Below are 16,081 nucleotides of genomic sequence, written 5' to 3' on the forward strand. Positions count from 1 at the left end.
CTGTGTGTGTGTATCTCTGTGTCTTTGTGTGTGTGTGTGTGTGTGTGTGTGTGTGTGTGTGTGTGTGTGTGTGTGTGTGTGTGTGTGTGTGTGTAAACTAAAAAAGTGTAAAGTGAAAGCAGCTAAAACTTCCATACAGGGGGCCAAGAACGCAGAGCAAAAGGTAAACGTTGAAAAAGGCGACAAAACTTTGAAATAAAACTGTCTTGGGGCGCCTGGGTAGCTCACCTGGTAGAGCGCGCGTCCATATCCAGAGGCTCAGTCCTCGACTCAGCGGCTGCAGGTTCGATTCCCGACCTACGCCCCTTGCTGCATGTCATTCTCTCTCTCTCTACACCCTTTCATGTACAGTACAGGCCAAAAGTTTGGACACACCTTCTCATTCAATGCGTTTCCTTTTTATTTTCATGACTATTTACATTGTAGATTCTCACTGAAGGCATCAAAACTATGAATGAACACATATGGAATTATGTACTTAACAAAAAAGTGTGAAATAACTGAAAACATGTCTTATATTTTAGATTCCTCAAAGTAGCCACCCTTTGCTTTTTTTGATAACTCTGCAAACCCTTGGTGTTCTCTCAATGAGCTTCATGAGGTAGTCACCTGAAATGGTTTTACCTTCACAGGTGTGCTTTGTCAGGGTTAAAAAGTGGAATTATTTCCCTTAAAAGAGGGAAATAAAGAATCTAAAAAAAAATATATTTGCACATGTTAAACAAATTATGGTAATACACTAGAATATATAATGTATACAAAAGTCGGTATGAAAACTATATATTTTGTTGTATCCTCGTTTTTCCTGCCGCCACGCCATCACTATTTTATGAATGAATGATGGCGGAGAAGCATAACAGTGCTGATAACTGCTCTGTATCAAAAAAGAAAGTAAGGCTCTATCTCGAGAGATACCTCAACTTCGGTTTCGGGGGCTCAGCTTTTCTTAGACATGAGTAGGGGGGCGCCAAGGAAAAAAGGTTGGGAACCACTGGTCTAATGTATTGTAGTGGGTATTACTTTACTGTACATTCAGAGAGTGGAACTTCTGCCCTTATTAGAAATTCTCTGGTAGATACCTGGCTCTCGTGTCCCAAAAATCGGCATAGCCCAGCCCCCCCACTTTTCCAACGTTCGAGTACGAAGCACATAAAGCCGTCTCCTCCGATGGTCTTTGTATTCACACTTTCTCTCTGCGTTTGTGTTTTTTTTTTTTTGCCTTCAGGACATCAACGCGTACGCCTGCGTCACGGGGAAGCCCATCAGTCAGGGAGGAATCCACGGGCGCATCTCCGCCACCGGCCGGGGACTTTTCCACGGCATCGAGAACTTCATCAACGAGACGGCCTACACGAGCCAGCTGGGCCTGACTCCCGGCTTCAACGACAAGACCTTCGTTGTCCAGGTACGCGCAGTGGTGGCTCTGGAGGTCAAAGAAGAGAGCTTGTGACCGGGAGGTTGTCTGTTCAATCCCCAGACCAACAGGATAAAATATGGGTTGGGAAAGTGAAAGAGCAGCGCTTGTCCCTCCCTCATTAATACTCCTGAGGTGCCATTGAGCAAGGCCCTTGACCCCAAATGAGCTGCTCAGTGGCCAACAGGTGAGACTGTGGTGGTACTGGGCAGCTTCCAGGTATGAACGTCTGCCAAAGAGAGGCTTCCTCTCAGTGAGTATTCAGAGTATTCAGAAGTATTCAGATCCTTTACTGCAGTAAAAGTACTAATACCACACTGTAATAATACTCTGTTATTAGTTAAAGTCCTGCAGGGAAAATGTTACTTGAGTTAAAGTCTGTAAGTACCATCAGGAGAATGTAGTATTAAAAGTAAAGAACAATCCTCACGTTGTAGAAAGTGGAAAGGATCCAAACAGTCCTAATGAGACACACACACACATATACACACAGTCTCACACACACACACACACACATACAGTACATACACACAGACAGACACATACACAAATACACACACACACACAGACACACACATACATACACACAGACAGACACATACACAAATACACACACACACTCAGACACACACACTCACACACATGTACAGCCACACACACACTCAGACAGACACACACACTCACAGACACACACTCACAGACACACACACTCACACACACACACATACACAGACACACAAACATACACAGACACACACACACTCTCTCTCTCACTCACTCACTCACTCATTCACACACACACACACACAGACAGACACACACACACACGTATACAGATTCCACCCCTGCCTGTGTGTTAATGTTGTTGTGTGTGCAGGGTTTTGGTAACGTGGGTCTCCACTCGATGCGTTACCTCCATCGCAACGGAGCGAAGTGCGTTGGGATCGGAGAAATGGACGGAAGCATCTGGAACCCCAACGGCATTGACCCCAAAGAGCTGGAGGACTACAAACTGGTGATTACTTGAGAATAAAGACACAAACAGGACTACAAACTGGTCAGAAACACACAGGACTACAAACTGGTCAGAAACAAACAGGACTACAAACTGGTCAGAAACACACAGGACTACAAACTGGTCAGAAACAAACAGGACTACAAACTGGTCAGAAACACAGGACTACAAACTGGTCAGAAACACACAGGACTACAAACTGGTCAGAAACACACAGGACTACAAACTGGTCAAACACACAGGACTACAAACTGGTCAGAAACACACAGGACTACAAACTGGTCAGAAACACACAGGACTACAAACTGGTCAGAAACACAGGACTACAAACTGGTCAGAAACAAACAGGACTACAAACTGGTCAGAAACACACAGGACTACAAACTGGTCAGAAACAAACAGGACTACAAACTGGTCAAACACACAGGACTACAAACTGGTCAGAAACACACAGGACTACAAACTGGTCAGAAACACACAGGACTACAAACTGGTCAGAAACAAACAGGACTACAAACTGGTCAGAAACACACAGGACTACAAACTGGTCAGAAACACACAGGACTACAAACTGGTCAGAAACACAGAACTACAAACTGGTTAGAAACAAACAGGACTACAAACTGGTCAGAAACACACAGGACTACAAACTGTTCAGAAACACACAGGACTACAAACTGGTCAGAAACACACATGACTACAAACTGGTCAGAAACAAACAGGACTACAAACTGGTCAGAAACAAACAGGACTACAAACTGGTCAAACACACAGGACTACAAACTGGTCAGAAACACACAGGACTACAAACTGGTCAGAAACACACAGGACTACAAACTGGTCAGAAACACACAGGACTACAAACTGGTCAGAAACACAGAACTACAAACTGGTTAGAAACAAACAGGACTACAAACTGGTCAGAAACACACAGGACTACAAACTGTTCAGAAACACACAGGACTACAAACTGGTCAGAAACACACAGGACTACAAACTGGTCAGAAACAAACAGGACTACAAACTGGTCAGAAACAAACAGGACTACAAACTGGTCAAACACACAGGACTACAAACTGGTCAAACACACAGGACTACAAACTGGTCAGAAACACACAGGACTACAAACTGGTCAGAAACACACAGAACTACAAACTGGTCAGAAACACAGAACTACAAACTGGTTAGAAACAAACAGGACTACAAACTGGTCAGTACCAGAGATATAGAAACACACAGGACTACAAAGTGGTAGGGTTTGTTACCGAAATCTTGTACTAATATGGTACCGGTGCGGTGCCTTGACAACCAGTATAAACCAGACCAAATAGCAACGCAGATTTTGGTGCCACTTAAATGCCTGCACTTGTCTCTGGTGCTCCGAAACATACGTTACAGGCAGCAGAAACACCGCTGCACTTGACGCTAGTTAACACTAACGTTACACCTGGCAGCAGCTAACAGTAGGCTAACGTTTCCTGCTAGTTTACACTAAAGTTACACCTGGCAGCAGCTAACAGTAGGCTAACGTTTCCTGCTAGTTAACACTAACGTTACACCTGACAGCAGCAGCTAACGGTAGGCTAACGTTTCCTGCTAGTTTACATTAACGTTACACCGGACAGCAGCTAACGGTGGGCTAACGTCTCCAGCTAGTTTACACTAACTTTACACCTGGCAGCAGCTAACGGTAGGCTAACGTTTCCTGCTACTTTACACTAACGTTACACCTGACATCTGCTAACGGTAGGCTAACATTTCCTGCTAGTTTATACTAACGTTACACGTGGCAGCAGCTAACAGTAGGCTAACATTTCCTGCTAGTTAACACTAACGTTTCCTGCTAGTTTACACTAACGTTACACCTGACAGCAGCTAACGGTATGCTAACGTTTCCTGCTAGTTTATACTAACGTTACACGTGGCAGCAGCTAACAGTAGGCTAACATTTCCTGCTAGTTAACACTAACGTTTCCTTCTAGTTTACACTAACGTTACACCAGGCAGCAGCTTACGGTAGGCTAACGTTTCCAGTGTTACACTTGGCAGGAGTTTTTCCAAGTTCAGACCGAGCTTTGTGGAGCGTGAAGCTAAAGCTGGTCATTCTATTGAACTAACTGAACTTTATTAACTTTATTTTGACTTCTCCAGGAGAACGGGACCATCGTGGGTTTCCCGAACGCGGCGGCGTACGAAGGAAGCATCCTGGAGGCCGACTGTGACATCCTGATCCCCGCCGCCAGCGAGAAGCAGCTGACCAAGAGCAACGCTCACAAGATCAAGGCCAAGGTAATACACACACACGCATAAACGCACACACACACACATGCACAAACACACTCAAACACACACACAGACAGATACACACTCACGCTTGCACACACACGCACGCACATACAAACACACACACTCTCGCACACAGACAGACACACAAACGCTCACGCACACACACACGCATGTACAAACACACACACACAAGCGCACGTATAAACACACACACACACACATGTGCGTGCACACACACATACACAGACACTCTCACTCACAGAGACACACACACATAGACAGAAACAAACACACAGACACAAAAACACTCACTCACAGACACACACACACACACACACACATAGACACAAAAACACACACTCACAGACACACTCTCACTTACAGACACACACACACACGGTCCTGTTTTCCCAGCATGCCTCAGTAAACTTACCTGCGGTACTTTCAGATCATCGCCGAGGGCGCCAACGGCCCGACCACGCCGGAAGCCGATCGCATCTTCCTGGAGAGAAACATCCTGGTGATCCCGGTGAGAAAGTACCGCACTTTATCTCCTTTTTTTTTATTTATTTTTTTATTTGTAGTTTATTTAAATAGGGACGGATACAAAAAAACACAGAAATAACAATCCGATGCCTGTATCACAGTGTTTGTAGCCGTGGCTAATTCGCAACACCTGTCCCTAGGAGGGCTTCTAACAGTTCAAATTATAGAAGAAGTCCAATTTTTCCAGTGAATACAATAAAATGTCCAAAAAAACAGTTAACAACAATAAAAATAAGTGTAGTAAATAAACACATTAACTCGGACTCACACAGATGCACACCTCACAAACACACAGCTATGTATTTCATATGGCATGATCACACTGCTGCTGCTGTATTAACCATGCTTTTACTAATTTTTTAAAGGTGGACAATTTGGGTATAGCCTTTATATTTGTAGGGAGCCAGTTCCACAGTTTGGCTCCCTTCACGGAAAAAACATTTTGGGCAAAAAGAGGTTTTACAGAATGTAATTTTAATGCTGCAGCAGGTCTTGTGGATCTTGAAGATTCCAACCTGTTCACGAATTTACAAAGTGGCTCAGGTGCAAGTCCAGCTAAACATTTTAAAAAACAACTGTATGTAGCTTAGATTAACAAAATTAACAAAGTTTAAGATTTTATATTTATTTAAAATGTAACAGTGATGGAATCGAATGGGCTTGTTATCTAAAATTTTTAGGGCATGGTTATAAAGCCCCTCAATAGGCTTTAACTCTTCTTCTGCAGACACAAACCATGAAAGGTTAAAGGGACTTCTGCATTAGTCTTACGGTAGGGTTCCACACAGCCAAACACCTCGCGAATTTTCGGCCAGCGAAAGTTTGCCTCGGTGGCTTGGTCGCGAAAATAACACGCAACACCGCAACATGTTTTTAAATGTCCCGGGCTGTCAGAAGACCGAGGGCGGGAAAAATGCACAGCAGCAAACCATCGGTAAAATGTTAGCTCATAAATGCTCTGGTAACCCGGCTATGTAGCCTAGCTGCCTCGCTACGCTTACAATGAAATGCAATGTCCGAACATGCTAGCGGGTGACCTGTCGGCTAGCTGAATAATGTTGAGTGCTTAATCTATCTCCAGTGGTCTATTTGGTGGTGTGTGTTTGCCCTGTTTAAGTTCGTCTGACATATAAACAACAATCTGTGTTGCTACAAGTGTCAATGTTCGCCAACAAAACATGTAATCAAACAAATGCACAAGTAGCCTAGCTAGCTAGCTGCCTGGCTAGGCTACAATGAAATCCAATGTCCGAACATGCTAGCGATTAGCCTGTCAGCCATAGATATATACACTAGATGTCGCCTTGATTACGGCAGTTCATTGGAACGAATGCGTCAACAAAGCCGCCATCTTGGAACAGGGGAGTCACTCCTCTTTAATGCATCAGCATCAATGTAGGTAAAGGGCTAACGGGGAAAAAAATAACCATAAATCGTCATGAATGCGATTTTCTAGTTTTTGTGGTTCGTTCCAAAGGTCAGACATGTATTTATGATCGAGTCCAGAGAAAAATTAAGCTTTTGATATTCGCATGTATATATACATATATGTATATATGTAAGCCTAGGTTTATAGTCCCATTCTTCCACTTGATACTGCTTCCACTTAAATAAACTTAAGATGAACTATCGACTACAAAACAAAGAGACTAATTAATGTGTTAATACAAAGAATATTTATTATGATCGGGTCACAGATCTGAGTCCAAACGGAAACTTCACCCCTCTGACCTAAGAGTTTCTGCTTCAAAGTGAAGTTTAAAGAGACTGAAATGTCCAGGCTCATTCCTCCACTCTTTATTTCTGTATGTATTTATGCGTTAAATATAATTTTAACGGGCACTGAGCTCCAGATCCTGCAGACGCAGACGCTCTCTGCTGCCCCGCTGTAGCTTCTCTCCGTCCGTCTGCCGCCGGCAAACTTAGTGGAACTTCCCGCCGATACCGACATACAGGTCGTCCTGGACTACGTGTAAAGCGTGTTTTACAGTAACCGCAGCTGAGCTGGTGCTTTCATATGTGACGTCATGAGATCTCCGTGACTGTTTATAGCTGCGCTGGTGCTCGCGACACTAGCTGCAGTCTTCTCCTGAACAGAGGTGGCGCTGATGAGCAAATGCTACCGACGTTGCCCTTTCTACGGACCAGAAGAAGAACAGGAAAAAGGTAAACAACGGCAGAACCGGCAGCAGCGTTGCCGTCAGTAGGCTCGTTGGAGATGAGCTGCGCCTCGCCTGTAAAGTAGACGAGAGCAGGCGGTGGGCTGTGACAAAAGTCCGCTCTCAAGTCGGACAGTTTTCAGGCTGATTCCAGCAGCATTCAGGATGAACAGGAAGTGACACAAACACTGTGGTTCGATTCCGATTTAATAAAATGTTATCAGCTCCTACACAGTCTCCAGTTGATTTTATTATTACAGAGTAGCTGTCAGAATTCTCTACATGGGATCTGTTGCTGATTTTAAATCACCAACAGACTGTAGATGATCTGTAATCTGAACAGATTTAGTCTCTCTGACTTCTAAACGTAACTATCAGCCTCACAACAGGTGTTCTGTACACAATAATAAGCCTTTAAATCAGACAAATATCAGTTAAAATCCCTCCGATTCAAAATCAATAAAAAAGTTTATATAAAACGTCGTCATGTTGAGTCGATTCTGAACCAATCAGCTGTTCGATCAGCTGAGAGGCCGGCGTTTCCCAGCATGCACTGGGTCCGCCTGCGTCCGCCTGGCTCTTGCAGTTGGTGAAAAGCAACTGCCGCCGCCTCGATCTCGTGAGATTATCGTTGCCCACGTGTGCATGACGTCAGAGCAAGTCGGGATCGAGTCGGACAAGAATCTAACCGGCACGCGTTGGGCGGGGATCGCCGGTGATCGATTCTGCGCAGATCTGGCTAATCTCGAACGAGCCTAATGCTTCGATGTGATTCACTGACCTACTTGGTGGGATCGAGCCTTTCGTTCACCATAACAGAACTCATCTTAACCCGGTGAGTTTACCGGAGAGACCTGCAGTCACTCTGAGAGTCCTGGCACCACGTTGTCGGCGAACTCATTCAGGATCCTGTTTCCTCTTTGTCGCGCGCCGCTGAAAAAAAAAAAAGCCGTGCGCGACCTCGGCCTCGGCCGGCTATTACATAATTTTGACGTCACGATGTCGCGCACCACCTTGGATGCGTCTAGTATATAACAGCTTTAAGATCCTCCCGATCACCACTCTGTCTTTGGTCAGGGTGGGGGGAAAAAATCGATACAGCATAGTATCGCAATATTTTCTGTGGCAATACTGTATCGATACACAGACGCCAAGTATCGATCTTTTATTATATATGTGTTGTGATGTCAGTTTGTCTGCTTGACGATCTGATTTTGCAGCAATACAATTGAATTGAGATGAACAAACAGAGAAATGTATCTTTTTAAATAAAACAGACAAAGTTTCCTTTTGGGGACATCATTTGAAATTGGGAACAATTTTTGAAGTTGGAAAAAAGTTAATTAATTGCAATATATCGCAGAATATTACAATATGTTTAAAATTGTAATAATATCGTATCGTTACATAAGTATCGTGATGATATCGTATCGTGAAGCCTCTGGTGATTCCCACCCCTAGTCTTTGGCCAGTCCGATCTGGATCACCGGCGCAGCAGCGAGGCGAAGCCGTGTTTCCGCCCGGGGGAAGAGACACCGCGGCCGGCCGCGGAGCTCAGATTGCTGGTCGAAGGCGGCATATATATCATAAAACACATTGTCACCTGTTAAATGTTCTCCGTTGTTGTTTGTTCTTTTCATTTCCTCTATCGAACATCAATAAGCAGCACAAAAGTCCGGCATCTTTAGCGTTGATATGAATGCGGGAAAACGTCGGACCCCTGTTCCAAGATGGCGGCGGTTTTGACGTATGTTTAGAACCTCAAGGCGACATCTAGTGTATATATCTATGCCTGTCAGCTAGCTGGAAAGTTTGAGTGTTTAAACTAATATATATACAGTGATCTATTTAGTAGTGTATGTGCCCTGACTGAGTTCCTGTGTCATATAAAACAATTTGTGTTGATAGAAGTACCGATGTTCGTGTAGAAACATTTTAATCACATCAAAATGTTGATGCTACAGCGCTGATAACCTCCGCCATGTTGGTCAGACTTTTTCTTGTAACTCCCGCCTCCAAACACAAACACACGGACCTGATTGGTTCTCGAGTGGTCCTCGCTTGAATAAAGTTAAACTTTTGTCAACTTTATTTCGCTCCCCTCAGCGATTCGCTCTCATCTCGCTCAATCAGGGCGAATTTCGTCTCCATTCAACTTCAACGAGAGCGAAGCAAAATTTCGCTCTGTGGAAACCTACCGTTAGCCTAGAAATCTAGACGCACCCAGTGTTTCCTTTAGGATTTTTTTTAGCAGTGGGGGCTGACACTTTGCTGCAACACAAACTCATATATTTATTCACCTCTGTTCACACACACAATGAGTCATATTATCAGTTCTGATTGAACTGTATTTTTGGAGTTACTATATACAGCCAACTTTGATCTTGACATATAGGCTAAGAATTCTGATGCAAATAACAATAACCCCCACTATTAATTACATTATCTTAATAAAAATAACCCCACTATTAATTACATTATCTTAATAAAAACAACCCCACTATTAATTACATTATCTTAATAACAATAAACCCACTATTAATTACATTATCTTAATAACAATAACCCCACTATTAATTACATTATCTTAATAACAATAAACCCACTATTAATTACATTATCTTAATAACAATAACCCCACTATTAATTACATTATCTTAATAACAATAAACCCACTATTAATTACATTATCTTAATAACAATAACCCCACTATTAATTACATTATGTTAATACCAATAACCCCACTATTAATCACATTATCTTAATAACAATAAACCCACTATTAATTACATTATCTTAATAAAAATAACTCCACTATTAATTACATTATCTTAATAACAATAACCCCCACTATTAATTACATTATCTTAATAACAATAACCCCACTATTAATTACATTATGTTAATAACAATAACCCCACTATTAATTACATTATGTTAATACCAATAACCCCACTATTAATCACATTATCTTAATAACAATAAACCCACTATTAATTACATTATCTTAATAAAAATAACTCCACTATTAATTACATTATCTTAATACCAATAACCCACTATTAATCACATTATCTTAATAACAATAAACCCACTATTAATTACATTATCTTAATAAAAATAACTCCACTATTAATTACATTATCTTAATAACAATAACCCCCACTATTAATTACATTACCTTAATAACAATAACCCCCACTATTAATTACATTATCTTAATAATGATAACCCCACTATTAATTACATTATCTTAATAACAATAAACCCACTATTAATTACATTATCTTAATGTAGTGTCACTACTTCAGCATGGAAACGATACACCTAAAATACAAACGTTCTCCGACATGCACTCTAACAATGCAGCCCTGTTTGTGATACCGTGGGGGGGGGCGGAAATGTTGCCGTGTGGGGGCCACGCTCAAATCAACATAGAGGAAACACTGTGCACCCAAGCCGGAGCAAATGTAATCTGCAGCCAGGGTCGTCTAGCTAGCTAGGGTATAGCGTCTTGCGAGCTGGTAAAACCAAACTCTGGCCGAGCCAATCACGTCGTGTGTATAGAGTGGGTGGGCGGGGCTTATGGCTGCTGCTGCTGCTGGTGGTGAACAGAGGTCTTCTGGAAGACTTGGAGTTCAGCTTTTCTTTGATAAAAGAACAAAGAACGGCACTGAAGTCATTCTTAAAAAAGGGAAGGTGTTCAGAGTCCTGATGTCTTGTCTTCTTCTCCTGTCTCCTTATCTCCTCTCCCTGTGTCCTTGTCTCCTCTCTCTGTCTCCTCTCCTTGTATCCTTGTCTCCTCTCCTCATTGTGTCCTTGTCTCCTCTCCCTGTCTCCTTGTCCCCTCTCCTTATCTCCTCGTGTCCTTGTCTCCTCTCCTTGTGTCCCTTGTCTCCTCTCCTTGTCTCCTTGTGTCCTTGTCTTCTCTCCTTGTGTCCTTGTCTCCTCTCCTTGTGTCCTCGTCTCCTCTCCTTATCTCCTCTCCCTGTCTCCTTGTTCCAGGACATGTACCTGAATGCCGGTGGTGTGACTGTTTCCTACTTTGAGTGGCTGAAGAATCTGAATCACGTCAGTTACGGTCGACTCACCTTTAAGTACGAACGGGACTCAAACTACCACCTGCTCAGTGAGTCAGATACTCAGATTTAAATATTAGATATATATTTACATCTGACATGCACACACTTAGATCTTTACATCACATTAACACAAACACAGTCCGTTCACTAATCTTTGCTGTTTGATAAAAAATCACCAGACTCCATGTAAATAATCAGGACTTTTAGCGTGTATAGAGCCAGCATATCTCCACCAGACTCCATGTAAATAATCAGGACTTTTAGCGTGTATAGAGCCAGCATATCTCCACCAGACTCCATGTAAATAATCAGGACTTTTAGCATGTATAGAGCCAGCATATTTCCACCAGACTCCATGTAAATAATCAGGACTTTTAGCGTGTATAGAGCCAGCATAGCTCCACATGTAAATGGGTGAATTAAGGGTTTATTTCAACCAAACCAGAGTGGTGATTGTTGGAACAGTTGGAAGATGAACCAAGACGGCTTTTGATAGTTTTATTTAGTTTCTGTCCACTTTTTAATGTGTTTTAAATGTGATAAATGTCCTGATTATTTACATGGAGTCTGGTGGAGATATGCTGGCTCTATACACGCTAAAAGTCCTGATTATTTACATGGAGTCTGGTGGAGTTTGGTGATGGTGATTTCGGGGCTGTTTCATGTTAAACTAAAAGGATCTTACTCTTTAACTAAAAGGTCTATCTCTGTAGGGATCCATCCCATCATGTTGTCAGACACTTAGAATAATAATCTGAGTCTATCATCACCCTCTCTCTCTCTCTCTCTCCCTCCCTCTCTATCTCTCTCCAGTGTCGGTCCAGGAGAGTCTAGAGAGAAAGTTTGGGAAACAGGGTGGCTCCATCCCCATCGTTCCCACCTCTGAGTTCCAGGCCAGAGTAGCTGTGAGTACTCGATTACTACATGTACTCAAATACTGTGTGTGTGCGTGTGCGTGTGTGTGCATTTTTAGGGCTGTCGAATATTGACCAATATTCTAAATTTGAATATATATTCGAATAGTTTTTAAAAAACGAATCCAATGTCGCGCGCCACCTTGGATGCACGCGCAAACAGATGTTCGAATAGTTTGAATATTCTGTGTTTTTTTAGAGGGAATATTTTCGAACGTTATTTTTGAGCAATTTTGACAGCCCCTTATGTGTTTATGTGTGCGTGCGTGTGTGTTACTTTACTGTACTTGAGTACAGAGCTGTTCCTAAACGAAACTGAGTACCGATTGGATACCGGTGTGTTAAAAAAATACATATATGTGTTATGTTTTCACAGCTGTATACTAATATCCCTTAAACAGAGTAGTATACACAGTGTTGGGAGTAACGGCTGTTAAGTATAACTGCGTTACTAACTGACTAATCTAATTAATTACTTTTCCCATTGTTGATACCCCTAGGGCTGGGTATACTCACTGGTAAACACAAGAATTAAAGTGGTGCTTTTAGCGCGACTCTTTGTGGAGAAACTCAGATTTACACATCTGTCGATTAAGTCAACTAATCGATTAGTCGATACGATTGAATGGAGTGTTAGTCGACTAAGAAGTTCTTCACTCGAGCACGGCCCTGGTTATCACAGTTTGATGAGAAATAGTATGTACACACTACAAATAGTATGTACACCCTACAACTCAATGTCCGGCATTTGAGGCGAGGTAAGGGGCCTTATCACAAGACAGGCGTTAAGGTAAGACCCAGGCGATGAGAGGCAGATGTGTGAGAGGTGGAAGCAAACTGTTTTTGACTGACTTCAGTCGGACATTGGAGATTTGCGCTCGTAAATGGTCAAATTGGCCATAACTTTTAATTTGTTGGTGCCGACTGGGGTGGCAAGGCTCTCTTTTAGGGTGGCATTTGCCAAAAAAAGACTTTATCCACGTCTGCCTCAAGCACCTCGGATCTTATGAAGCCCCTCACATCAACACCACACTTGTTGCTGCTGTGTGCGAACATTATTCATTTTCAATATTTAATTTCGTTACTGTACAGAATTATTACGAGTTGGATAGTGTTCTGTTTATTGTGCAATAAGCCTAATATACAGTTACAGAGATTTCCACTACTTCATGGCCAGATTTTCCTGTTTTTTTTTTTTTCCCCCAAGTTTACATTTGTGTCTTAATTTTGCCCTTGAATTTTATTTTCAATATTTATTTTTTATATGTTTTTTTATTTCTATGCATATCATATGGCAGGCTGCAATCTATTGAGTTCAAATAAATACCGAATGTTCTAAAATACTAATTATATCAGTTAATATAAACATCTTTAACATTAAAGATGCTATAGAACGTTAAAAATAACGTCACAGTTACTTTGCTGAGTAATTAATTACTTTTACAATGTGGTAACTGAGTTGCTTACTCAATTACTTTTTGGGAGAAGTAATTTGTAACTGTAACTAATTACTTTTTTAAAGTAAGATGACCAACACTGAGCATACACTTTGGTATTATGTACTTTTGCTGCAGTAAAACATGTGAGTACTACTTCTAGTAAACGTTTTTTTTTTTTTTCGCAGGGAGCGTCGGAGAAAGATATCGTTCACTCAGGTCTGGCCTTCACCATGGAGCGCTCTGCAAGGGTAACACACACACACAGATACACACACAGATACACACACACACACACAGAGATACAGAGACACACACACACACACACATATACACACACAAACACACACACAAACACAGAGACACACACACACACAAACACACACAGACACAAACAACACACACACACACAGAGACACAAACACAAACACACACGGACACAAACGACGCACACACACACACACAGATACACACACACACACACACAGATACACACACACACACAGAGATACACACACACACACACACAGAGATACAAAGACACACACACACACACACACACACATACACACACAAACACACACACAAACACAGACACACACAGAGACACACACACACAAACACACACAGACACAAACAACGCACACACACACAGAGACACACACACAAACACAAACACACACGGACACAAACGACGCACACACACACACAGAGATACACACACACACATATACACACACACACACACACAGAGACACACACACACACACACACAAACAGACAGACAGACAGACACACACACACACACACACACACACACACACACACACACACACACACACACACACACACACAAACAGACAGACAGACAGACACACACACACACACACACACACACACACACACACACACACACACACACACAGACACACACACAAACACACACAAACACACACACACACAGAGACACACACACACAAACACACACAGACACACACACACACACACAGAGACAGACACACAAAGCAGAAATATGTTTCATATTTAATGTCTGACATGTTTCTCTTCTTCTTCCTCTCCCTCTCTCCATCATTCTTTCTTTTGTTCCCATCTTTCCTTCTCTGTCTCTTCTCCTCTGTCCTCCCTGCCTGTCTCCTTCCCTCCTCCTCTCTCCTCTGTCCTCCCTCCTTTTATTATCTACATGCATCCTTCCTTTCCTCCTTACTTTTCGCCTCTTTCTTCTCTTTCCTCCCTAATTGTCTCCCTCTCTAAATCCTTCCTACTTTCCTCCTCCTCTCTCCTCTCTCCTCTGCCTGTCTCCTCCTTCCTTCCTCCTCCTCTCTCCTCTTTCCTCCTCCTCTTTCCTCTGTCCTCCCTGCCTGTCTCCTCCTTCTTTCCTCCTCCTCTCTCCTCTGTCCTCCCTGCCTGTCTCCTTCCTTCCTCCTCTCTCCTCTTTCCTCCTCCTCTGTCCTCTGCCTGTCTCCTCCTTCCTTCCTCCTCATCTCTCCTCTTTCTTCCTCCTCTCTCCTGTGTCCTCTGCCTGTCTCCTCCTTCCTTTCTCCTCTCCCTGCCTGTCTCCTTCCTTCCTTCTTCCTCTCTCCTCTGTCCTCCCTGCCTGTCTCGTTCCTTCCTCCTCTCTCTCCTTCCTCCTATCTCTCCTTCCTCCTCTCTCTCCTTCCTCCTATCTCTCTTCTCTCCTTCCTCCTCTCTCTCCTCTCTCCTTCCTCCTCTCTCCTCTCTCCTTCCTCCTCTCTCTCCTCTCTCCTCTCTCCTTCCTCCTCTCTCTCCTCTCTCCTTCCTCCTCTCTCTCCTCTCTCCTTCCTCCTCTCTCCTCTCTCCTTCCTCCTCTCTCCTCTCTCCTTCCTCCTCTCTCTCCTTCCTCCTCTCTCAGCAAATCATGCGGACAGCCAACAAGTATGACCTGGGTCTGGACCTGCGGACGGCCGCATACATCAACGCCATCGAGAAAGTCTTCAACGTTTACAACGAGGCCGGCCTCACCTTCACATAGAGAGAGCCTGTCTGTCTGCCTGTCTGCCTGCCTGGCTGTCTGTCTGTCTGTCTGCCTGTCTGTCTTCCTGCCTGTCTGTCTTCCTGTCTGGCTGTCTGTCTGTCTGTCATTTTACGTTATGAACGAAGAGTCTGTGTTTCAGTTTCTGGGCCCTATCTTGCACCCGACCAAGTTACAGGGAGGTGTGTTCAGGTGCATTCTGGGTGTGCTGGTCTTA

General features: G+C 43.1%; 1 protein-coding gene across 1 annotated transcript in view; it reads left to right on the forward strand.

Moving 5' to 3' along the window:
- The window catches only part of LOC114571753 (glutamate dehydrogenase, mitochondrial), a 31,816-nt gene extending 15,735 nt beyond the window's left edge, over positions 1 to 16,081 (forward strand). Inside the window, exons 6-13 of the mRNA XM_028602911.1 lie at positions 1,226 to 1,405; positions 2,292 to 2,429; positions 4,581 to 4,718; positions 5,164 to 5,244; positions 11,427 to 11,550; positions 12,317 to 12,408; positions 14,042 to 14,104; positions 15,745 to 16,081. Of these exons, the coding sequence (XP_028458712.1) occupies positions 1,226 to 1,405; positions 2,292 to 2,429; positions 4,581 to 4,718; positions 5,164 to 5,244; positions 11,427 to 11,550; positions 12,317 to 12,408; positions 14,042 to 14,104; positions 15,745 to 15,864 (936 nt within the window). The 3' untranslated portion in view covers positions 15,865 to 16,081. The remainder of the gene's footprint in view (positions 1 to 1,225; positions 1,406 to 2,291; positions 2,430 to 4,580; positions 4,719 to 5,163; positions 5,245 to 11,426; positions 11,551 to 12,316; positions 12,409 to 14,041; positions 14,105 to 15,744) is intronic.

The sequence above is a fragment of the Perca flavescens genome, chromosome 17 (assembly GCF_004354835.1).
Source record: "Perca flavescens isolate YP-PL-M2 chromosome 17, PFLA_1.0, whole genome shotgun sequence".
Classification (NCBI taxonomy): Eukaryota; Metazoa; Chordata; class Actinopteri; order Perciformes; family Percidae; genus Perca; species Perca flavescens.